This window comes from Neopelma chrysocephalum, unplaced genomic scaffold, assembly GCF_003984885.1.
Source record: "Neopelma chrysocephalum unplaced genomic scaffold, ASM398488v2 Primary Assembly neopelma1_59, whole genome shotgun sequence".
NCBI classification, from domain to species: Eukaryota; Metazoa; Chordata; class Aves; order Passeriformes; family Pipridae; genus Neopelma; species Neopelma chrysocephalum.
This window is the reverse complement of record NW_020897714.1, coordinates 22,175,574-22,201,411: the sequence shown is the minus strand read 5'-3', so window position 1 is coordinate 22,201,411 and position 25,838 is coordinate 22,175,574. Positions and strand designations below refer to the sequence as shown.

Sequence of the window (25,838 nt, the reverse complement as noted above, 5' to 3'; positions counted from 1 at the left end):
GTCACCTGCGGACTGTCCAGGTGGTTGGGGTGACCTTGGGCAGATGAAGAGACCCAACACTGCTCCTTTCCAATGGCACAACAGGGAGAATTAGGCTACTCTATGGGCTTCTTGTCTGCCTCGACTCATGATAAGGAGTAGCCCAGAACCCTTTTCCAGCTGTACATCCTGCTCCCACTGATGGCAGAGCTGGACAGGAGCGTTCATAAGCCAACACCAAAAAAATTGTCAGGAGCTGAGCATAGTTTGTGGATTTTCTATAAAAAAGTAATTATAGACTTTATTGCTGAGTGCCAAATCCATTTTCCCTTCTTCTGGGAGCCATTCAATAAACTTTATGTTCTGAGGTAGAGCAAAACTGCTGTAGTTTAATGCAGTGTTTTATGTGTCTTCCCTGCACTCTAACACCTGATTTTTGCTAATAGCCCAGTGTGGATTTTCTTTTTCTTTCTAAATGATATTAATAAGTCTGAAATGCCCTGTGACTTGGCATTTCCCTCTAGATGATCACCCTTTCTTCCCCAGGAAGAAGCCAGTATTTCTAGGAGCCAGTACAGATTTGTCACACAGACAGACTTGGGCTTGAGGTGGGATCAGCCCAGGTGGCATCTCCGCTGCGCTGTCATGCCCACACAAACCAAAGAGGGGATGAAAGTGGATTATCATCACTTGGTCCATTGCCCCTGTGGGACACTGTGTCACTTCCCCTGACCGCCCCAGGTGCGAAGAAGGACCCTGTGGGACCCCACATACTCTTGATCCAGTGTTGCATTCACTCAGGGTAAGCATCCCTCTTGGGCTGCTCCCATGAAGAGAGTCTGAGCAGAGAGAGGGTCTACACAGTTCATCTCTCTGTGCACCTTGAGTGCCCAGGGGTGAGGACATGCTCAATCCTTGGCAGAGCAAAGAATCTTTCAAACATGATTGCTTGTAACTGAACCTGAGAACCTGTGCTGCAGTTATACCATCTGAAGGCCTCTATCTGGGAAGCACTGTTTAAGAAAAGAAATAGTGCAGATGGTAGGACTTTTCAGATGATTAGCATCTATGTTTATACTCCTTTCACAGAACCATCGGACTTTGAGAGTTCTTGGGCATAAACCAGAACAAACCGTGCCTGGAAATGAAAAACAACACTACCGAAAATGAAAAGCCCATCCAAGAAACACACATACAGAGCAACAAACTCAGAACTGAAGTTGTCACAGTGGTTTTCATTCAGCCTTTTTTAACTGACCCATTTCCACATTTATGATCATTCATGGTCATGGGAATATTTAATGGGAAAAAAAAGAAGGAAACAAACTTTAGCAGAATATCGAAAGAAATGTTTCTGAACAGAGAAACAACAGGATTATAAAAAACTTTCCTTCCCCAAAGCAACTGCGCTTCAAAACCAAGACTAGACAGGACATTGAATGTGACAACTGATATTCCACAGCAGGAAGTGAAAACATCTTTTCTAGCTGAAAACTGTCATGGGAGAAGATTTTCAAAGGCTTTAAGAAGCCACTGTGCAGTAACTCCCATATGCAGTTTCGAAAATAATCATCTTTCTAACACTGCAGGTAACACTCCCCAACACCCCACACCAGGATTTGGGATGAACTGTCATCCTCTACTGAGCAAAGAAGCTGGGCAAGTTCTGGCAGTAACCCTTCAGTTCTGTAGCAACTCTCTGTACCATTGTGTGAGCTATAGGATTTTGTTTGGGGGTGGTAGTGGTGGTATGCATCTCTTAGCAACATCAAAAATTCTCAGAGTCAAATTTTCAAAGCATTTGGAAATGAAGAGGAAATTTTTATTGACTTCAATAACTTTTGAGTCAGGCCTATATGTGGGGGTTTTGGTTTTGACATTGTCTGAGACAGAGGGGAATTGTTTTTTTGATAGTACAGCACCAGACTGCAGGCTCTGCATCTTGTTTTTTTTTTAAATTCAGAACAACTCTGCTTTTATTAGATTTGTGTTATCTCTTATTTTACTACAATCTTTTTTTGCGTTTCATAAATATTAATTCCCCAGACAGTCTCTTTGTTTAGTAGTTTTAATCTATCACAGGCTTTTCTGTTTTCCTTTCCTTTCTCGTCCCAGAGAGATGTCATCCTCTGCCATCAAAAGCGAGAGCTTCTCAAAGGAAGCTCTTCAGCCCAGAGATGTAGGAGCAACATTTTTGCTACATATCAGTTTTGTTTTCTTCTCTGTGTTCCTTCCCCTTCACTTTCTAACACCAGAGCCAGACGCTGATTTCACTTGCTTCCTTGGAGGGGGCTATAATGCTTTAGAAACTTGTTTACCAATGTTGTATTTTCTCTTGTCATCCATGGACAGACATTTTAGACCATTCATTCATCTTTGTACTGATGGCTGCTTTACCAGGTGCCATTCAAACCCAGTGAGTTGTTTCCAGGCACCCTGTGGTTTTGTTACTGTTTGGTTTCTTTTACATGGAATTGCCCCAACTACTTCTTTTCCTTCGCCTTCTCTACTGTGTTTCTAGTTATTTTTAATGCAGGTGAGTAAGATATGGTAAGCTGAAGCAGGTAGGCAGAGTTGTTGTACTTTGTTTAAGCTGTACCCACTAACCAGCTTCTTAATGCTACTTTTCCAAATTGGACTGCTTTGGTTTAATGTTGTCCAGTCTATTCCAGATAAAATGTTTGCTTCTCACCTTTCTGTTTTTTGCAGTAAACCGATACTTTTTCCAGAAAAACATCTAATGCTGCATTTTACTTTTTGCCATGAGCTTTATAGATCTGTGAACTTCATGGGGTTTTTCTCAGTAACGTGCAGATTAATATTCAGGGCTGTGGCAAACTCATCAAATTAAAAGCCAGACCAACACATGTAACCCTGCATTTTTGTACTTTACATGGTTTCTTTAAGTCCCAGTACATCTTGGAGTGGTCTAACTGTACTTAACTCTGATTACTTTCCACTAGATCTCAGTGGCATTTAAGATAGTTGTTTTGATAAACAGAAAACTATATGTGTTGCTGCAGAACATGCTATGCGTTTTCACAACAGGCAGTCCCAAATGTCTGTTACTAATTTCTCAAAGACACCAACTTGGTATGGAAGTTACGCCCAATGGTGAATCTCACAAGTATTGGTCAGGGAAGAAATAACAAAGAGGGAAAGGTGTAAGTCTAAACCAAATGCTCTGAATACCTATAATCTGATGATTCCAGCGTTCTTTACTGCCACAATTTCTCAACCTGAATCTTGAGACTCTGGTTTAATCCATTGATTTAAGCTTTATATAGCTGTGAAGACTAGAAACCTCAGGGAGGACAAATATTTGGAAAGATATTTTGTTATGAAATTCTCCCAGAGAAGTACCAGGAGCCAGGGCTGAAAAATAAAACCCATTTCCCCATCTTAAGAGATGAGCAGGATGACAGAAAATTGAAAAGTGATGGTAACATTGTGATGCCTTGTCTTGAACCTATCAGTTGTACTTGAACAGGGAAGAAATGTTGGGAGAGGACAAGGTTCAGCTTGTGAAGATGGTAGAAAAATGCAGCAACACTGAGACGGTTCTTTGTGGCTTGTTTCTCATATCTGGAAAGTGGGGATGATGCATTATGCTTCAAAGTTTACAGACATAAAAAAGACCAGATAAGTACTGAGTGTTATTTTTATCCCAGACCTCAGTCTGCAATAGCAGCTCCAGATGCAGCTTCAGGAGGAGTTATCCATCCTGCCAGCACCTGCAGATCCCTCTGCAGTTTATCTGAGGTTTATTTGGGAATAAGCATTTATTCCCATTGAATCTGTACATCTGTTTCCTTCAGTCCCTAGCAAGGTCGGTCATAGCTAAAATATACCCATATTTTAGTGGACTCAGGTCTGCTCCACTACCTCACTGTAGGGAGCTGAGAGGTCTCATAGTATTTCTAACAAGCTGCAATTTTAGGCTACAGTTGAGCTCCTGAGATTTACTGATCTCAGTTGATCCACAAAAACTAAGTGGAGAGCGGAGGATGAGAGGGGCCCAATCCTGTCTGCAGTGGGTGGAAATGGAACAAAAAATATTGTTAGGCTGATGTGTAGGCTCTGCATAGCTTAGCTGGCTGTTCAGCAGTTCAAGTTTTCTCAGTTAGTCTTGGCAAGTGTTTTCTTCTCCCGGAAACAGTATAAGTGAACCTGAGGTTTATCTCTGCTCAGGTGGTCCTTCTCTCTGCAGACAAGAGAACATGAATCATTAAAAGCAAAACAGGAGCAGATGTTCTGCATCAGGTTTAAAGTAGTAGTGTATGGTAGCTGCTTTATCTCAATCTCCTAAATACATGTGTGTTTTGGAGCAGCCTCTTACTCATCCTGTTTAACATTCGTGTCTTCCTTTGCAAATGTTTGCATTTCCCCCACTCTTCTCCCAGCCCTCCCATGGGTTTGAAAGTTCAACTTGGGTTCCAGTGGTATTGAGTGCAGATTGCAAAAGGCGTGCTTGGGAGGCTTAAATGAAGAGCAGTCGAGGAGAGAGAGGAAAGAGCAGTGAGAGGCACAAGTGGAAAAGAAGCTCAGGCAGAATGAAGAGTTAAGGCTAACCTTAAAATAACTGGAATTACCTTGGACCATGCATCGCATTAACCAGGGGTTGAGAGAACACAGTGGTGTTAATAAGGTGAGTTAAGGGGCCGTAACCACTTCTGAAGGGCACTGGGAAGGGGGACTGAAGTTTGGGCTTGAACTTGGATGTGCATAAAGAGATGTGATGGCAAGCTGGAGTAAAAGAGTGCCCAGGAGGACAGAAGAAATGGAATGAAATTACAGTTTGTTCCTGGCAGCAGTGAATCCCACATACTGATTTCCCCTGTGAACAAAGCTTATTTTTAAACAAACAAAGCCAGAGATAAAGTTAGGTCATGGAGCAGGAAGAGGAGGTCTCTAAAAACAGTAGGAGAAGTTGGGAAGAGACTTTGTGAGGCTTCCCTGCTCATGCTAGCTGGGATACACAGCAGTTGGAAGATACCCATGGGGATGTATTGCAGGAATGGATGTTGGGTTGCAGATACCAGATCAAAAGTGTTTAAATATTGTCCTTACAAATGGCCCTTCATGTGGTGATCTGCTCCAGCTAATATTAACCACCAGAAGGGATTTAGAAACAAGATAAGCAGACTCTCATCAGTTTAATATTTGAAATGCAAAACTAAAAGGGTTGAGAGCAGTTGGATGCCATTGTTGATCTCAAGGTCAGCTGTGCTGATGCATCTCATAAAAGGCAGAATATGTTCAAAGAGCAAAATCCACTGTTAATTATCAGCATGTTTGTGGGAGGCATTTGTGCCTTGGAAGCCCCCCCATGGGGTGAAGGGCATGGAGCACTTTGCAGCTCTCCCTGCTTTGAGAGGACAGGTACTGCAGCAAGCAATGCTGTGGGTTGGAGGAGGAACCTTTAACTCTTCATTCATGGATCCAGTGGGTGGAAGTTCCTGCATAGAGAATCTAAAATGACAGCTCTCTTAGCAAGAAATGGTAATTTAGTTTACTTCTCCTGTCAGGAATATCAGCTCTTCTTGCACCGTGTGAACTTGTCATTTTTCCCTGCTCCTATGTCCATGTCATCTGGCAGCCCTGGGGGAAAAGGCCAGAACATCATCAGCTCCCAGCGTTTCTCAGGAGCCATCAGGCATCGCTGCTGTCTTGACTGAAATCATCAGAGAGGTGGCAGCAGTTCCAGGTACTGACTGACTGTGGGCACCATGGATGCTGCTCAGACCACCCTAGTAAGCAAGATCAGGAGCAGTGTGTGTTTTCCTTCCATTGTGCTACTAAATTTTTTCAGTCTCACCTACTTACACATCAGAATGTGTTTCAGTGCTTCAGTATTGCCTGGGAGCACCTGTGTGCCCTCGTCAGTGTGCCATCAGGGTGGTTACTACTGGGATACGGGTAGGGATGTACATACATGTATCTGTGCGTATGTATAGGGGGCGATGTACGCGTTCCTGCCCAGCTTACTAGCATCATTTGTTAGTCAAAGAGAAAATAAGCAGCTTATAAAAATAAGAAGTCCTGGGAACAGTAACAGAGTAGTAAGGGTGGGCAAGCAGAAGCCAGTGGTAGCTGGGGTATTGCTAACCAAGCAATTTGTTCTCCCATAAGTACGTTTCCAAGGCTACAATAACAAAAAGCAGCACATTGAGTGTGAACTGCCGGGCTCTACATTTCACCTCATCTGAGGGGAAGTTGCCCATGTGAGCAGCTTAGGGCAAAGCGCACCCCTCTGCCACCGAGGAGCCCTGTGGGAGGTGGAACAGCGCTGGCCCTGTGTGGCGGGATAGAGCCGCCCTGTTCCCCGCGGCGCAGGACAGGGCACGTTTCCATCCAGCACACGCTCTTGGCTCCCCTCGCCAGTGCAGCTGAATGCCTCGACTCACTCCTGGCTGTCAGACTATGTCCCCTCGGGCTGCGGGTTGGCACCTCTCTGATTGCTCCACTGCTCGGGTAGAGGGGGTTATCTTCCCGATCTTTCCATGCCCTCCACACTCACGAATGCCATGAGTGCCTGCCCAGCGCTGCAGTCAGCTCAGGGACAGCAGGGACCCACTCCAGGGGGTATTGCATGCAGAGCGAGAGCTGGCTGAACACTTGGTCTGGGAGGTCTTTTTGCTGGCGTGCTCTGGCTGCAGGTGGGATAAGGCAGATGACAAGGGTACGAGAGCAATGCAGAGGGAGCTAGTCCTTTCAGCAGATAGAGAGGGAACTGATGAGAGGCTAGCGTGCATTCAGTGTCTGTGAAAGGAGAAGAGAGCAAGGAGGCAGCTCTTGGCTGCAGCCAGAGAAGGATCCTGAAAGCATGAGCTCAGAGGAGCCTTTTCTGCTTATTTTCTTAGGGAAGTTTGAAAAAGAACGAGCATTTAAAAAAAAGGGAAAAGAAGATGATGTGCAATTTCTTTCAGGGTGTAGTTAAGGGAACAGTTTGAAAAAAATAGCTGCCATTTAAAGAAATACTAAGAATTTGTTCTTCTATTCTGAAGTAACATTTATTATGCAGTCCCTAAATGGATCTGTTATTAGATGAAACAGAGAACCCTTAGAAATCACAGTAAACACAGCTGTAGAGATGAGGAAAATGAACAAGACATCATGCTAATATTTTTACCTTCCACTTGTCTTGAATGGCTGATGAAAGTTGCTTTTAACATTGTCCTCATAAGAAGGCTTAATGTAGCAAGTCAGGTGCTTAAAAATGCAACCAAGTCATGCTAGGTTTGCCAGGATTTAAAGAAGATTGCCTAGGAGTGTTTTCTATTCTTTTATTACTGTGCTGAGTCTCCCTGCTGCAATGCAGAGGGACCCGGGGGGATTGGAAGTTTCCAGCAAGAGCCTGGTGGTCGGATCCACAGAGTGTTGGATGTTGTCTGTGTGGAGCTGGCACAGTGGCTGGAGCATGCTGGAATTTGGGAAGAGATGTTGGTAGCCAACAGAGAGAGCAGCCTTATGTAGATGCTCTTTACTTCCCAGAGAAGCCCGTGGTGGAATCATTTGTGGTTGGCTACTGGCAGTGAGTTTCTTTTGGTGCACAAAGAATGAAACATCTGAGTTTTTTAATTAAAACAGAAGATATCAGAAAAGCAAACAACTGTGTCATGGTTCATCTTCAGTCTTTTGCCTTGGTCCCTCTTTGGGCTCAATCTTGACAGCATTAGAATTGGGCTAAAGGACTACTTACTGCTGGCTTGTTTGGGAGTGAGCATCTGTCAGGATTGGAGTCACTGGTACTTATCTCAAGGTAGAAGAAATCAGACCTAGGAAAGTATTGATGAAACAGACTTTCCATTTTAACCCAGAATCTTATTTCTGTACTACTTCATTCTGCAGCAGGAAGGTTTCCTGGGAAGCCTGTTGTAATTAAGATTATAAATGAATGCTAGCATTTTAATATAAGAGGCCTTTTGTCTTTTCAAGCAGGGGGTCATCTAATTCTTTTTATACAGCAGCAGAAAGGTGAAAAGTTTCCGGTTAACTGTAATTAAGGCTGTGGAGAATGAGCAACCCTGGTTAGTCACCTTCTGTGAGCGTTAGTGAGCAGCATGGCCAAACATACCAGGAAAAGTTACCTTAGAACAGCAAGGTTTAGTCTGAGCAAAATATAACCTCACAAGGGGAAGTAAAATAAATTCAATGTTAATTTGTAATAGTTTAGTCAAGGAGAAGAAAATCATTATCCAAAGGATTTAGGTATTTTGCCAATCTGTGTCAGGATGAATTCATTCAGATCATTACAAGAAAAAAGAGTCATATTGAGATAGGAGATGAAATTTGTTTTTGTTTCTGACACTGAACTGCTGGGAGGGCGAGATGAGCTCTCTGTTCCCCATCTCCTGCGGACCTTTGCACCATCCAGTTAGATGGAAGCGAGCCTCGCGGGGGAGAGCTTACACCAGGGTTATACACTGCCAGGCATGATCACTCCTACTTTCAGCGTCTTACCTCAAAAATAACAGCATAGCATTTCTTGGTGTGGGCCTGAAGTTGTATCCCTGGCTCACAGGAACAGCGTTCACCTGAACTACTCAGAGATATTGGAAGGGGACATCCCACAGTGTCCCATGCAAAGTGCCTGCCCTGGCCGTGGGGAACAGGGACTCAACATGCTCAACACGTAACTGTGGGGTTCCCCTCTCCTCAAGCAGGTTGCTAAAGCCCATGAATTACATGTAAAGAAACCAGCTATGCAGCAACTCCCTCCTGTTTTTCCTATTTGGGTTTCAAAAGCTCTGGAGCAATATTGCTGTGTTGCACACTGAGTTAAAAATTGGAAACATATTACCTTGATTTAGCATGGGACTGAGTAAATTGTATTCACTTAAAATAGCAGATATCCTGCTGAGAAGAAAATAAGTATTTCTGCCTGACTGTGTGACACCTAAGCTGCAACCCGGAGGTACAGGAGGAGGATTTGTGTTACCGAGAAACCCATTAACATCGGCTGGCAGGTCAGAGCTGCTGGGGGGAGCAGGGCACATGTGTCCCAGGCAACTCCAGGCATTCAGGACTCCTTCACCTCCTCCCCATATCCTGTGCAAGGTTTCACATGGCTTCTGTCTGGGTGGTGTCTGAGCTCTTGTCTGGTCTCTGCCCACCTCGTAGTTTGATGATGTTGCCGTTTCCTAGGGGAGGTTTCATTCACAGCACTAACTGGCCTCTCTGCCTGTGTGGCCCCACAACGTTTGCCGAAAGCCTTGCTCCTGAAATGTGTAAAATACTGAGGTTTATGACAGTGAGCTTAGCTTACAGAAGCCACCATCTCAGGTTTGTGAAGTTTGAAGGACCCAGAAGACGACACCTGCCCACATGGTAGGATCATTTGGGTGCCTCTGACACCTTCTTGGGCAGGTGGAGGTTCCCAATGCTGGAGATTCCTCACTGTGTTTCAGCACATGCATATATGCATATCCCTTCTATTGGGATTTATCCTGTATCTAAATGGAGTCTCTCATGTTTAGCTCCCTTACTACTTCTCCTAACCAGATTGAATCCAGACAGAAGATTATTCCCTTCCTCCTTGTGTAATTTCTTATGTATTTTTGTATTTATGTATCTACTCCATCCTGTTTCCCCTCTCCACCCAGTTTATCTCACCCCTACTACCACAACTCCTTGCAACAGAGAAACAAATGTCAATTTTTCCATTGTCTCCTAGGTGCCAGCTCAGCTATGTTAAAATGCAGTTTCTTATTTGGTTTTTTAAGGGCTACTCCCAGCTCCACCCTGGCTGACTCCATGCATCCCCAGCCCAGTGCTCCTCCTGGTGCATCATTTGCAGACGTCTGTGGCATGCCTTTTCCTGACCAGTTCTCAAGCCTCTCCTTGAAATCATATCTGCATCTCCCACAGTAAAGACATAATAGCAGCGTACAGCAGCTACAGGTTACTTGTCTTTAAGCTTCCCAAAGCCATGTTCTTGTTCTCAGACTTGCGTTGTCCCAGTGTTTCATCTATGCCTCGATTGTAACCTGGCAGTTGAGAGATGAAAGGTGGAAGTCTCTTTTACCCTGTCTACAGTCCCTGGTGACTTGGAGAGAGTTCTTCAAGCCTGGCCCTTTCCCAAGCAGCTGCGGGCAGCAGTAGTATGTCCTTGGGAAGGGTCTTTCCCAGGGAGGTCGAGTGCAATTGGCTCCCTCTCAGCAGAGAAGATCGAGTGCAGCCTCTGGTCCTCTCCAATGCTGCAGCTCTTGTCCCACCATCAGTCCCCACTTCCTGTCCCCCACCCACATGAAAGCAAACTCAGTCTGCTACTGTGTGTCTGTCCATCACCCGTTAGTGCAATTAAGTCCATCAAAGGTGGTGATGGTAGGGGCACCTAAGGGCTACTTGAGGCAGCTTTGAGTGGCCAGTGATCATAGTGTAGCAGTGAAACACCCATGCCTGGGACCAAGAAGTATTAGAAAGGCAGTGGTTTGTCTCTGTGTGTTACAGGTCCGGAGAGTGTGAGCTCAGCTCCAGCCACCACATGTGCGCACGGCTGTGTGTGTGTCTTGGAGGGAAAAGGACAGAAAGTTTTCATTTTAAAATTAAATTCATGAGATAGCCAGACCTTTCAGCTTTTTAATACAAACAGTGATTTATTGATGCACTTAGGAAATAAGCCAGGAGCGAACAAATTCATCACGCATCATCCTTTTCCAAGCTGCTGTGTGGCGGTGCAGGGAGCTTGGAGTCCCGGCAGCAGAGCCTCTGCTGTGGGAACACAACACAGCTCTGTCGCTCTCACCCCGCCACAGCTGCTGAGGGTCCTGGCCTGGGGTTTCATTACCTTCTTTTTGCTGTGAGAAAAAAAAAAAAGGATTGTCCATCTACCAAATTCCCCTTCTCCCCATTCCTTCCTTTGGCTGCTGGAAAGAGGATGCAAAGTGCACTTTGTACACGCAACACGAAGCTCCAAGCTCATCTTCTGTAAATTAAATCCCAATAAACCCTCCAACATGAAGCTTGTTTAAAGTGTCCCCAGGTCGAGGCTTCTCTGGCCTTCTTGATGATTTCTTACCTCTCGCGTGTTTGCTCTTGAACTCGGTCACTTCAATTTTGCCTGCCCCGTGTTTGTAATATTCCCCCAGAGCTTCAGAACAGCAACATGCACAGCAGCACATCCTTCAGCCACCATGTGGCCAGGCCATAGGTCTTTCTGCCTGGTTTTCCTGGGGACTTCCAACTTTTCCCTCTCCTTGTTCAGAGGAGATGTTTTACAAAATATGTGCATTCACCTCATTAGCCCCAAACCCTATGTATGGTATGAGTCCTGATACCAAATAGTTCCCAGCAGGGAGAATGAGAATGGACAGGCTTCTGAAAATGTTTGGATTTATACAGGAGGAGGTGGCATTGGAAGTGAGCTGGTCCTTTTCTTCCTTAATCCATACCTTATTGTGTGACAGAGTTTTAGCCTGATTAAAAAGCTGGTTTTAATATACAGCTGGTGCCATTTGGTGTCAGTCTGTGATTTTTCAAGATTTTTGCATCATTTAGACTCCCTGTGGTACTTTACTTTCTCTCCAAGATGAAAAGGCCAATATTTAATGATCTAGTTGTGAAGTTTTCCCAGGAAAGTATCAGCATATGTGGCTGCATGTGTGTCTGCTGCCAGATTTTGACTGGTTTAGTGTTGTTTCTTTTCTAGCACCCAACTAGTACTTGTCTAGTACCTGGACAAAGAAGAGCGAATGCCAAAGTTGATGTGGGTTTGGGGGATGCTGATAATCAAATAATTGTAGTCTCTGGACCAAAAGAAATGCAACTGCTGAAATGTCTCACCCTTCTCTGCTACATACACGCACACAGACAAAGATGGAGATGTGGATAGGAAGAAGAAGGAGGGAACATATGAAGAAATTCAGGATTTTTGACAATACAGTGCTAGCAGCTACTGTGTATTGACTCTTTTACTCTTAAGAGCTTTGATCCTCCTTGTCATAGCCCTGGTGCATTTTGTGCTGTGGGAACTGAAAGTGGTGTGGTTATCTTGGCTTGCAATACAGAGAATTGAAAAAAATGTGTATTCGGCCTAATCTTCTCTGTGGGGCAATAAGTTCAATGCATGAAATGGAGAAAAGAAAGCAGCTTTGTAATGTTTCAAGAGTTTCCTTCAGAGGATATAATTTGTCTCTAAAATGTTCTCACTTAGTAAAATTGCTCCTAAGTTAATACTAGTTTTGTTATCTTCTATTATCCAGCCGCTCTGTTAAGACATTTTCATAGCAAATTCATATTCCAGTTTGTCTGTCCATAAGTTGTCAGGGAAGATATTAAGCATTTCCATCTCCAGTACACACAATGTGCTTTCTCTGAATGAATATTAAATGAGATTCTCATTTGAGTGCTGGAAGGTTTTGACAAAGTTCAGTCAAAAATAATATGCTATGAAATGTGAAGTAAATCAAAGTATGAAACATTGCAAAACTATTACTTTTAAAAAATTGTTGCAGTCCAGGTCAGTTTAATAAATTCTCTTTATCAAAAATGCAGTTGTTCTCTTAGATACAGTGTTTTGATTCACATAGTTACAATTGTCTGACTGTCATCTATAAAAATCAGCAAAGAGTAATAATTATTTGAGATGATTAGAGAAATGCTTATGCTTGGGCTGTTGAGTATGAAAAAATGCTAGTTCCCCATTATTGTCTAATGCTGAACATTTTTAAGAATACAATCTAGAATTTGGTGTATAGCACATATATACACTAAGTAGGGTAGTTATGGATACAAATTGTAAAAGCCAAGTATTAAAATAGTCTAAACTACGTTTGTAACTTCAAGACTGCCCATCAAGGTTTCAAGAGCCTTATTCACACTTTTTATGTGAGAACAGGATTGGAAATGTAACATCAAGCTCAAAAAACCTCCACCCTTTTAGCATCTGGGAAAATATAAATAATGTTGAGAAACATTTTGTATATTGAATAACAAACATCTCATAGAACTCAGAAGATGTGATTGATGGGCTACAGGAAGGAGAGCTGATAACACCTGAGAGATTTCAGACAACTGAAAGACTAATCTCTCTTGATGTCATATAACCAGGACCATTAGTGCCACCTATAGTTAGTCTGTCTGACACTTCTCACTTTAAGACCTTTTTCTGGTGGATTTTGAGCCTGTTGCAAACTCCTTCTGAACAAATACCATTAAGAAGAATTTGGTCGAGATGAGCTCTGGTTTACTAAGCTTAACAGTACTACTGGATAGATCCAGCTGGATGTCAGCTGGTTTTTAATTGATGGCTGCTTGGACCACAGGTGAGGGGAATGCTGCAGCAGCTCGCATAGTTCTAGCACAGGACAGAAACCAAACCTCAAAACATGAAGGTAACTGAAGAATTAAAGGCAGATACAAAGTCTTCATTAATGCAAAACTGAAGAGAAAAAGCAATTTAGCAAGGCATGGACTGCAAACCCCATTCATAATATTTATCTTCCTTATTCCGCTCTAATTTGGATAATTTTGCCCTTCAGTCTGCCATGACCACATTTCATGTTAGCACTTCCAACATAGGTTGGTTGTGAGCCTGGTTAAATTAATGTACAGAATTAGCTGCAGGCAATGCAGCAGAAATAAATAAAATCCTGCCTTGTAAATGTGGGGGCTACTTCTTTCCACACTATTTTTTTTAATAGTGAGACAAAATTTAATTAATGGGCTTTTGGAGTGACACTTCAGTATTTCATCCTTCTATTAAAAAACTGTTTTCAGTGCAGGTACCTCTGCACTGGATTGATCTCTGTGCCTAGTTTGCAGTACACTACTATATTCAGAAAAAAAAGTTAGTTAAAAATTCCCTTTGTTTAAATCTGTACTTGCTGCTTGGCCATCAAGCTTGGAAAGGTCTTCAAAGATTATTTTATCGTGCTGTGCCTAAGTAACCAGAAGAAAATACCTCCCATCTCATTACTCTGATTTACCTTGAATAACCTTTGCATGTCGTGAGTTGATGACTGCCAGTTGGTCAGCATATGTATTTCTGATCAGTCTGTTCTCTAGTGCTCTGCATAAAAAGCCCTCCTGTCCCCCATTCCCTGCGCACACATCCCCCCCCGCTTCCTGCTGTACAGAAGACATCCACATGAGCAGAGCGTGCTGGATTTAGCTTTCCTCCCCTGTTGTTAGTTTGGGACTGATGGAGATGAGAAGCTTCTGGGATCAGAGTGTCCCCAGACTACATTTATCTTTTTCTTTTTTTAAATGCCACTGAGCTTGGGAGTCTCCCGCTGCTCATGTTGCTTCACTGTTCAACTTGGTTGCTGCTTAGAAAAGGAAGGAAAACTTTGATCTTGACATGCCCTTCTTCTCTGTCCCAGCTTACAACTTCTGCAGAAAAAAACCCCCATGATTCAAGTGCATCTGTGGTGACAGTCCTTTCAGGGAAGAACAGATGCTTTTATCAGATGTCTTCCCAAAATCTTTAATGCCCAGATAAGTCCAAGTCAACTGTCAGAGGACAGACCCAAGCACTGACTTTATCACCATCCCCATGCTGCTCTCAAGGTAACCTGCCCACAGGCTTAAAAGTGTCCTTTCCCAAAGTGGGGTAGATTTAGGTCATTACTTACTGTGGCTTCCAGAACTGAGGGATCAGCAGGACCTCTGGCAATGACCACAGAGGCAGCAATCAGTGTGCAGGCAGCAGCTGTGCTCTCACAACTCCGCTGTAGGCACATCTATAACAGCTTTGGAGGAAGACAGTCCATGACCATAATTGTTTGACTTGCCCTTCACCATCCATGGGTTTAAAGGTATCTGTCCCTTGGATCTTATCTCTCTGGCTGCTTAAATTTGTAGAGTATATTTTCTTCATTAGCTGTGGACACCTTTGCACATTTTCACTGACCAAGTAGACCTCCAGTCTCGTGTAATCTTATTGTTTTCCCAGTTCCCTTCACCAGCTTCAGGAGTGAAATTATTATGTGGTTAAAAGCCTTGCCTATAACTTAAAATGAAGAGGAACCATATTAGCATCAGATAACTCACTGTTAATATATAATTTCAAAATACTAAATTGAAAAATGATGTTATGATTACCTTGCATGGTGCTGTAGACTCTACGGATCATGGAGGATGTCCTCAGTGCAAAGAAGAGTTTGGTGGCTCTTTCTATTTCCTACATGGCCCTTCATCCATCAGCCATACCAAATAGTACTGTCATTTATGAGAACAAGACAATACCCTTTTACTATTGCATTGCTATTTAATATGCATTCTTTGTGCCATCAGACAGGCCAGAGCACATGCAGAGCTGACCCCGGGGTGTTGGTGTATGCTTAGTAAATGTAGCTGACAAACCTGTATGCCATTTCTTTGTATTTTTTCCATGTTAAAAAGAGTGAGAGGCAAGTACCACTTGAAAATGCACAAGTGTAATCTTTTAAGTGAATTTAATGTAGTACAGTCTTATTTGCAATTGCAAATACTAAGGCTGCATTTTTCCCCTTACTCCAAATGCCTGAAAATCTCATTAATGTTAATGTATGGGAAAGAAGTGCTTAGCCTATTGATGGAGGAATGAAATCAGGAGCAAAGCACATCTCTACAAAGATTCATCTGCAGATTAGGGTCTGAAGCAACCATTAGATTATCAAATCTGACCTTCTATCTAATACAAGCCATAGAATCTCATCCACTTAATTCTGTATTTATCCCAAGAACAGCACCAGAAAATCAAATACAGTGCATTAACATATTATAATTTAGCAATATATTCAGGCATTTCTCCTTTTTTAAACTCTAAAACAGAGGCAAACAGCACTACTGTGCTATATGATTATTGATGAAAATCTGCAGGAGGAGAGATTTTAGCTTTTTATCTGTCTGCAGAGGAGAATTTGTGTGTCTTTGTGCTTGCATAGGATTTTGTTTAGTTCTTTGAAAATTATGCACTGGTAACTCTAACCATTACAGAGCTGGTTGAGAACCATTAGTTCTGTTTTTCTCTGAGGGCAGCACAAATTGAAATAGGGATTTTTGTATTTTTTTAACAGAAAAAAGTCATTTTCTTGAAAAATCTGTGTGGTCCTTGACAACTGCTTTCTAACATCTTATTTGGAAACTCCCTGCCAGTCAGTTTTCCTAGGAAGCATGAAGCACATTTCACATCTGGTTTCTCATCCCTTTGACTATAACACAAAACTGCCCTTGAAGTGCACCTCGGAGGTATCCAGGGGGATACCACACACACACAAAAAAATGAGCCAAACTGTCTAAAAGACCTGCACTGGGCTATTGCATGTTTTAACCATTAGCCAGCATTTTACTGAACAAAGGGACTAAAGAGATGAGACGAGATGAGGAAAGTATCAAGGAATTCAGAGGAGAAGTGGTGGGTGGCACTGCACAAAATACAGAGGTCCCAGGCTTGGCACATCAGTATTCTCTGAAGAAAAAATCCTCCTGCCCAAGTTTGAGGTGCCCCAACCCCTTGGTGTTGCTCATCCCATGAAAACATTTCTCTGCAACCACCACAGCCCAGATGGAGGGAGAGTCTCTGCTGCTCACGTGTTGCAAAAGCTTTTGCTGCCCCTTGGGCAGGTGAAACCTGGGCTCTCAGGGCTTGTCTGTAACAATGCAATTTCTATTTCCTTCCCCTCCAAAGCTCAGAAATTCTGCAACTAGCTTAGTCCCACCTTGAAATTTTGTTTGGGTTTTTGACTCAAAAGTGCATTTGGATCCTGTTCTTTGTGGTTTTTTTTAAGAAATATGAGTCATGGGTAACTACTGCTATTGAAAGCAGATATTTGACCTGTGACTGCAGGACCTGGAGGTTCACTATAAACCCCCAAGCTGGTGCAAAACCATTTTCCAAGGATGAGGAGTTTTGCCTGGCATATAATGGTTTTGTCTGGTATACTGGCAAGGAGGAAGACTGCTATAACCGAAGGAGCCCCCGTAGCAGATGCACAGTCTACATTGCCTCAAATACTTCTTTGCAGAGTCCTGTGATTCAGGATAACCTATGTAGAAGATACTAGAGAAATACTTTCGAAAGACTGAGCATACAAGAAGGAATCTCAGAGCTCCTTGCCTATCAAAGAGGAAGGCCTTAATTCTTGGCTTTGAGGCTAAATTAGTTACTGAGCATAAGGCTCGTTGAAATCCACAGGTAAATGGTGTTAAATAAATGTAAATAACATTACCCAAACCTTCCCCCTGTTGCTTTGATGCAATTTCTTCACAATATGTAAAAAGGCATTTGTAGCACTGATGGTAGGGCTGCACAAAAAAACACCGTGCCATGCAGAGACACCTCAAGTGGCTGTGAATAACCGAACACAGGAGCCTGCACTAGCATGGCCCTTTGCTCAAGCTAATATTCACTGTTTCCTGGAGGAGCTCATTGCCTGCCTTAGTAGAAGCTCTTGCTGTGGTTGCTGGACACAATCTGGGCAGGAGGTGGCTGGTGGTGACAGAGTGGCCTTCTCTGCACAGCTGCTGTGTGGGTCCTCCCTAAAACACATTAGAGACTCTCCGAAGTATTCAGTAGCACTGATAGTTGAAAGTTAGGGCACTGTTAACAAAATAGTAAGGAACATAGAACTGTGTGTGTTAGAAGACCACGCACTCTTTCTTTCTCTGTCAATGTGGCTTCAGCAGAGAGGCAAATTTATCATGGATATTCTGTTCAGAGAAGAAATCATATCTGAGTGAACGTTCCTCTTGGAGAGTAGCAGGAATATCCATGGGCTTCATTTATTCTGCCAAGGTCATAGCCAGGTAACAAGCCACGATTATTCAATTCTCTAACATAAAAGACACCAGCAACAAGGGCACAAACTTTTTATTTTGAAAAATTTTCCAACTCTGGTGTCTCCCTACCCCATGTTAGCAGCAAATGGGGTCCAACACTGCTGGAGCCATGGGATGGACTGCAGAGTGGACTAAGCAGTGACCACATGTCAGATTGAGGGTTCTGTAAATACACTTGCCACCAGGCTGCGTAAGCACTTGTGCTCCTTCATGTTGGCTTCAAAGCAGAGCTCTGGAAGCTTTGTGAACAGCATTTAAGCAGTGTGTATCAAGAAGTTTGGAGACAAAAAGAGTTTATCTTCTCGAATAGGAACAATTTTACTCTGCCACACAGTGAACTGTTCCATGCAGGCAGAAATCTACTTTTCTGTGAATTTATATAATAAGCAAAAAGGCAGCGAGAGTTTCCCAGCCGCTTGACTTACTGGTGCCTGTGCTTTCTTTGCAGTTGTCCAACACAGCAATTCTTCATCAGATTAGACGAGACCAAGTGACAGACACGTGCCGAGCAAACAGTGTGTCCAGCAGGAAGCGCCGCGTGCTGACACCCAATGATCTCAAACACCTGGTTGTGGATGAAGATCATGAAATGATCTATTGCTATGTTCCCAAAGTGGCCTGCACAAACTGGAAGAGAGTCATGATGGTTTTGACGGGAAGAGGCAAATACAGCGATCCGATGGAAATCCCAGCCAATGAAGCCCACGTGTCTTCAAACCTGAAGACCCTCAACCAGTACAGCATCCCAGAGATCAACCACCGCTTGAAAAACTACATGAAGTTCCTCTTTGTTCGTGAGCCTTTTGAGAGACTGGTGTCAGCCTACAGGAACAAGTTCACCCAGAAGTACAACACTTCCTTCCACAAGCGATATGGCACCAAAATCGTGAGGCGCCAGAGGAAAAACGCAACCCAGGAAGCTCTGCGTAAAGGTGATGATGTGAAATTTGAAGAGTTTGTGGCATATCTCATTGACCCACACACCCAAAGAGAAGAGCCCTTCAATGAGCACTGGCAGACTGTGTACTCCCTCTGCCACCCTTGCCACATCCACTATGACCTCATAGGAAAATACGAAACGCTCGAAGAGGATTCGAATTACATTCTCCAGCTGGCAGGAGTAGGCAACTACCTGAAATTCCCCACCTATGCAAAGTCTACGAGAACTACTGACGAAATGACCACAGAGTTCTTCCAGAACATCAGCTCCGAGCACCAAACGCAGCTGTATGAAGTCTACAAACTTGATTTTTTAATGTTCAATTACTCAGTGCCAAGCTACCTGAAATTGGAATGAGGGATGGGTTGGGGGGAGAGAGGGGAGAGAAAGCCTGTTTTATTTAAGATTTTTATTTGTCATAATAAATAAGGAGAATGGGTTATTTTGTAAATTAATATTTTCTTTTTTTGAATGATGCTGCGAGCAGCACAGTCAAAATTATTTAAATCAACTGTAAGAAAGGACAGCTCTCTTTGCAGGGTAACAGGATTGTGACGATCTAGCTGTAGAAATGACTAATACTGCTACACTGTTTAAAAAATGTTGTGTTCTGGTGAATTTCATTGATCTTGCATTCCTCCAATTCTAATTAATGTTATTTATACTTATTTAAAACATTGTCTCTTGGTAGGTGTCACTTCAGCAGCAGAGATAACATAAGATTTGGAGAAAAGGAGTCTGGGTTTGTGCTTTCCTCAGTTGAGCTTGTCTCTGGGTATTACTCTTCCATTAGCCGTTGATTCAGGTAAATACAGAAATGGTTGTTGATACCACATGCTTTGAGAAGAGTGGTGGAAATAAGTTCTTCAGAAAGTGATATTGCACTCTACACTAGTACAAAATCTATCTTTCTAGCCCTGAAAAGGAAAAGTAAAACAGACTTGGGTAGATTTGTGCTATATAAAACCCATGACTGAAAGAAATGTGAATGTATTCCTCAGTAAGAGAAACCTTGAACCTTTTATAAATCCTATTGAGCTTATCAAGAATATGACCAGTCTCATTGTCTCTTAATTTGGGCCTGCCAGCCCAAAAAAAAGCAGATTTGCAGATGGTCCATTAGAAAAAACCCAGCATTTTGGAAATGACTGTAAGAGATTTTTGAATGCTCAAAGCAATTGGCATTGACTTAATTCATATCCAGGATGGGGCTGAGGGAAACTTCATCTCTGCAAGTCGGCCCTCCCTAACAAATCTTAAGATGGACAACCAAAACTGGCTCGAGAGACCCCAGTCATGATACGTTGCTATAAATGATCTGGGCATGTCATTTGAAAAGTCAAAAAGTCATTTTCATGTTGATAGCATGCAAGACAATAAAAAAGGTCTCATCGTCCCACATGCTGGTTTCATGGCTTTTTCCTAGGGGGAAGAGGAAGTCTTCTTTTTGCAGTTGATGCCTAAATACTATTGACAGGGATGTTTCTAAATTCCAGTGGATTAGAAATTCATCTTAAGTGAGCCCTAGTGTAAGGCCATGACCTTTTGCATTAAGGTGAATGTCTCAGTACTGGTTGTTTTGTGTATTACAGCTTGTTGGGATGACAGATTGTACCAGTCACAATGGTTTTGGGCAAGCAAATAGTAATCTATTCACACCAAATAAATAATGAAAAATGAGATGTCAGAGTGGATCTGTTAGCCAGCTAGTGAGAGCAGAAGATCAGGCTTCTCCAAAGGTTTGCTTCAGTTTGATGCAGGTGAGGTGCATGGCCTGGGGAATGCTCTGTAGCCACCCAAGATGTCCTGTCTGGGGGTGTCAGCGCCATCAGAGAGCTGAAGGGCAAAAGGAGGCAGAGGCTTAAATTGAGGCACTTATGGGAATCTAAAATCTGTTTTAAAGTTGATAGACAGTTAAAATGGGGTTTTTGAATTGCCTGTGTGTCAATCTTATGATCGAAACAAACCCTTCCAGAAATTACTGGTGATTTAAATAAACTCAATTGAAGGCAGAGCTGTTTTAACAGTATCAGAGCCAGATCCTGAAAATGTATTGTACAGTAGCCAATAATATCCACTGAATTACATTAGTTTCCAGGACACAAATGTGATTAAAGAAGAAAAATAGTTTGCATCTTATTTGATAAAAATAAGTTGCTGAATAAATCTCATAGAAAAAAAAGTAACAAACAGCAGCTGAAGTCCTTTCACAATTGGATTTGGTCTTAGGCAGGACTCGGGTCATTATTTTTTGTATCATACCATAAAAATATATCTCTCATCCATTCTGGAACAGCCACAGTTTTCATAACCCAGGTCCTATTTACAACCCAGAGCACTGGCCCAGTGGCAAGCAAAGGGCTGGCTGGCTGTGCCTACCCACCTTGAATTCCTACTGGTTGGTTGCTGGCTGGTGTTTTACTTGAAAGCAGTTTTGTCTCATTTAGAGTATGTGGAGCTGTTGCAAGTGCCTCTTACAATGTGCCGTGGCTTTCTTATGTTCCTGGTTCAATGGTTGTATGTTTGTTAAAAAACAACTGAGGGTAGATTCCCCTTTCTCCCCCCCCCGCCTCGCAATACTTCCTACAAGCTATTTGTGTCCAATTTTCTCCTCAGTTAGCTGTTAATTTCTCCAAGAGGATGTGATGTGAATTTTTTCATTTAAGACAAAAGTGGCCTGAGAAAGAAAATATTTTAAAAACGGTGTGGGCTTCCCCCTTTGTTTTTGTACTTTAGCATCATCACCATGGTTTTATCTGTTCTGAAATACTCCCTTTAGTTTCACAGCCTTGTAGACACAAAAGCCCTATTTGACAGCTCTGATAGAAAAGCTTTAGGTGAAAAACATGTTCAGGAGATCTGAGGAGCGAGCATTACTCCAGCCAGGATTTTTAGCAGCAGCTTTGAGTTTGATTACCCAAATTCTGCCTCCCCACAGAAGGCTGCTCTATGGGTGGATGCTCACCACTGAGAGGAGTCTTATTTGGACTAAAAGTGGGTACTTTTAAGTCACTTGCTTTTTAAAAACCTCGATCCCAAACTACTACAACCTGGTTATTTAGTGTGTTATCTGTTTTGGGGTGCTGTGAATAGGCTGTAAACCGTGTTTAAAATGAACAGCTGACATGCTGGATTTGATCATGCAGTGACTGCAAAGCCCTCACCAGCTCAGAGGAGGATCACAAATGTTAAGGAATAGCCTTTTCTTTTGGTCTACTGAGTGTGTTGTTTCGACTGAGCCAAAAAGTATCTCTTTCTACTGCAGCCACACAGGAGGGACGTTTAGGGTTGTTCATCCTCATCTCAGTGAGATGGCAGCCACCACCTGCAGTGGAGGGGGCAGCCAGGGAATCAGTGCTTTTACCCTCACCTCTTCACTGAGTTTCCCAGCTGGAGGAGAAGAGGGGCTGGTCTGCTCCCCAGCTCTGCCTCCCTCACAGCTTCATTTCTGCTGTGGCCACAACTAGTCCTGGGAGACAAACAGGCAGCACTGAGCCACAGCAAAATGCAAAATACAGACGTCCTCGTGGGACTGAAAGGCCCCCTAGGGAGCTGCTGTTGTAAAAGGATGTGCATTAGTTATGATCGAGTCATGATGAGCACAGAGAGGACCCGATGGGGGAAGTCTTGCTCCCCACCTCTGTCCCCAGCCCCTCAAAGCTGCTGGAGCAGTGATTCCTCATCTCTGAGCAGCTGATGCCTCCCTGTCACTTGGCGTGGCCAGCACTGAGCCCAGCAGTGCTGGTGGCTCTCTTCTCGGCACAATACCCACAGCCAGGGGTTCATTCCCCCTAGATGGCCCCAAGCACCTTAACCTGGAGGGCAGGCTGGATTTGGCCCATTGAACATGGTGGTGACTCCTGGGTGGTGGAAGGTTCCCCCAAACCTGACTTGGTCCATGCTTCAACCTCTTTGTAAACCACATCCATTACCACAGAAATGTGCAAACCGCCTGAACCATGCGCTGTGTAAGACAAGTGAAATAAATAATCCACAAGCAGAAGTGCTTTTAGAAGTAAAATGTTTTAGGGTTTCACTGTAGTCTGCTGCACTTTTCAGGTACAAAAAGGGACTGTCCTTACTATTACTCTTGTTACAGAGAGTGTTATTTTCTTACATGCATGCACAATACAATGTGTACGAATAATTTAACATCAATGTGGGGTTGGATTTTTTTTTAACCTATTTGTATGCAGTAGAAGGCTTGTTGTAGAAAAGTATCTCCTCATACTTAAATATACTGTTAATAAAGAAAAAAGCTAAATTATACATTGCCAACACAAGTGTGAACTGCTCATGAATCTTTCCTTAAAAAAGCCATTCAAGCCTGATTATTTTTCTAAGTAACTTCAATTAAATTGAAGAAAGAAAGTTCCTCTCTGTGTGCTTTATTTCTGGCTCATGCTTTCAGGGTGGATTTTTCAGGGTGGGATTTTTGTCTACATGGCTTTGCTTTCTCACCTGCGTTATTGTGGCAGGACACACAGAAGACTTAAAATTATCTACTACTGTGGAGCAGGAAAGCTAAAGTCATCTAACAGCATCCCTCTTGCTCCTCTTCTTTCTCAAGTTTCCAGCCAGCAAGGATGAGGGCTGTGAGTTTAAGACCTGTTGCATGCCCAGAAACATTGTCCTACCTCAAGCAAGGGTGATTTAGAGCCAGACAGATGACATAAACTCCAGGTACCTGATGAGCTTCAGGCCACGTGCTTGCTCACCTTCATGTGAATCCACTAATAATGGCTTTGAGTTTAACATTTCCAGCAGTCCCCAAGCTTGCGTGGTCTTGTCCATGGTTTTCACTGAGGCCACGCCTAAACCCAAAGCGGAAACTTCCAACTGAGCTTTGAAGACAAACTCAAGATCTCTTTGTAAGTGACATGCTTTAGGTCACTGAACATCTTGGTATCCCATCACTGTAACCTCTCCAGCATCTTAACATGCCTCTTGAATTGAGGAGGGCCCCAAAACTGAATGTCACATTCTGGGTGCAGCCCTGCCAGTGACAAACAGACCATTGAATCTGCCAGCCCCACTCCTCACAAGGCAAACATCATTCACAATGAGAGCAGAGACAAACAGAAAGTAGGCAATCTGCTGAGCAGGTGTCATAGCACATGGTGGGGCACTGGCCAAGCCCATTCCCACCTCAAATGCCCCAGCACCCTGCACTCCTTAATTAATAGGCAGAACTGCAGCACCATTTATTGAAATCGCAGCTTGGCTGTGCAGTATTAAGATAACAATCTTCACCTTTCAAAACATTGGTGATTTGCGTCTTCTACAGGCACAATCAGAGGGAGATAATTGAGAAGGTCTTGAGAAGGACTGGATCTAAGTGAGCAATTAGCCTGAGTCTGGCCACTCTGCTGATTGTTCTGTATCCCTTTGGCAGCTTGGCAGGGCAGGGAATACACACGCTTGGAAGTGATGCAATCCTGTTCCGGCAGTGCATGGGTCTCTCACCACTGTACTGCCCTGAGAGAGCCTGTCAGCTGCATTCACAGAGGTGGAGTGCAGTGTCATGCAGAAACAAGGGCCAGGAGAAATCTCCGGGAAATCCCTTGGCTGTGTGGGGGTCAGTGCACCAGGGCACGCCAGGGAACTGAGCACAGGCAAGGGGAACCAGCAGCTGCAGAGGTCAGCCATGGAGGGAGAGAGCTGGGGGCTTCACAAAATTGAAGTCACATGCACACAAAACTGGAAACTTCCATTTTTGGGGCAATGGGGTAAGAAATGGCCTCTCTGCACAGCTCTTGGGTGCACAACTTTTGGGTGATTTCCTTTGTTGCTTGTAAGATAGCAGAGAGAGAAGCCCAGTACTTGATACTGCCACAGACTCACAAAAGCACCATTGGAAGGAAGCTCGAGGATTTGTCCTTTTGGCAAGCCTTAATTTGTCCCTTAAATAATTACAAATTTACAAAACCCCTTCATTTTGGTACCCAGGAGCTGCCTGCAGCAAAGACCTCAGGCAGCTGCTGTACGACAGTAGAGCTGGCAGCAGCAGAGCTCTGTGCAGCACCCCCGGCGCACTGGGGAGATGAATGTGCAGCACTGGGGGATGTGACAAACTGTAAGGATCCTGCATGACTGAGGTTCCCCTTGCCCAAGTGAGTAATTCCAGTGGAGCTAATGCAAAGTTTGAAGAAAGCCTGTTCCTGTAGTCATAATATGCTCCCTGTGCAAGCACGAACTCTGGCACTTCCCTACCTTTGTTTGGATGCAAGTGCATTTCATTTAATTCCATCATAATTGCAAAAACATTTAAAATACAGGAAACTGGAAGGAAAAGAGAAAAAAATTAAACAAGTGCAGCCAGCAGCAGAGAAGAAACCAGAACATATGCTTCCCAACCAGCAGCACCGTGCTTTTCTCACTAGTTGTGTTACACATCATCACATACAAGATTCCTGATGCCATACAAAAATATCTTGCTTTTCCAGTTGCACCTACAAGTTTGCCAAAGATTGAAAATTTTGAAAAATTAGAGTATGGTTTTATTCTTCAGTGGGCTAAAGGTCAACATATCCAAAAGCCACCTCCCCAACTTGCATGCAAATCAGTTTTTTAAAAAAACTGCGTTAAAAGAGGAAAATCAAATTTCTCTTTCCTATTAGCATAACAAAAAGCCAGCTGTTTCCACTGTTACTTGAAATGTCATTCTACTGGGGTGCTCAAGCCTCCTGACTATGAGATTCAACTCACTGTCAATAAATAACTTCTGCTGGCTAAGTCAGAGGCATTTAGGACCCAGAGTAGTGACCTATTCATGGAAGAAAAAAGAAAATATTATCATTCATTTATATGTTGTTTAAAATATATTTTGCCAATATTTAATAATGTTACTAATTTTTAATTGAAATTGATTCCTCTGTGCCAATTTTTTGAGTAAATGCAGCCTGAGCTAATATTTCTTTAGGTGCACATGTCCTATCACTAGGCAATAAATGGAAAGTTCATGTTGGAAAATGAGACATAGCATTTGAAGTAAAATTATGTGGATTTGAAAATCTCATTTCAATCAGAGTTTTTAATTAAAAAACAAGCAATCAGTAAAGCTGTTCTGAATCCAAATCAATCCAAAGTTTATGTCCTCATTTCTGTATTTTTCACTAATACATAAAGCTGTCAGTGTAACATACAGCTGAATAAT

At 43.1% G+C, this 25,838-nt stretch overlaps 1 protein-coding gene across 3 annotated transcripts in view; it reads left to right on the top strand.

Moving 5' to 3' along the window:
* Nucleotides 1-20,864, top strand: part of CHST11 (carbohydrate sulfotransferase 11) — a 160,593-nt gene extending 139,729 nt beyond the window's left edge. For 2 of the 3 annotated variants that reach the window (XM_027680441.1, XM_027680440.1), the window contains exon 3: nucleotides 18,191-20,864. In XM_027680441.1, the coding sequence (XP_027536242.1) occupies nucleotides 18,191-19,039 (849 nt within the window). In that variant the 3' untranslated portion in view covers nucleotides 19,040-20,864. Of the gene's footprint in view, nucleotides 1-5,395; nucleotides 5,482-18,190 lie in introns of those variants that run through there. The other variant, XM_027680442.1, reaches the window with a different exon arrangement.
* Nucleotides 20,865-25,838: the final 4,974 nt, after the last annotated feature.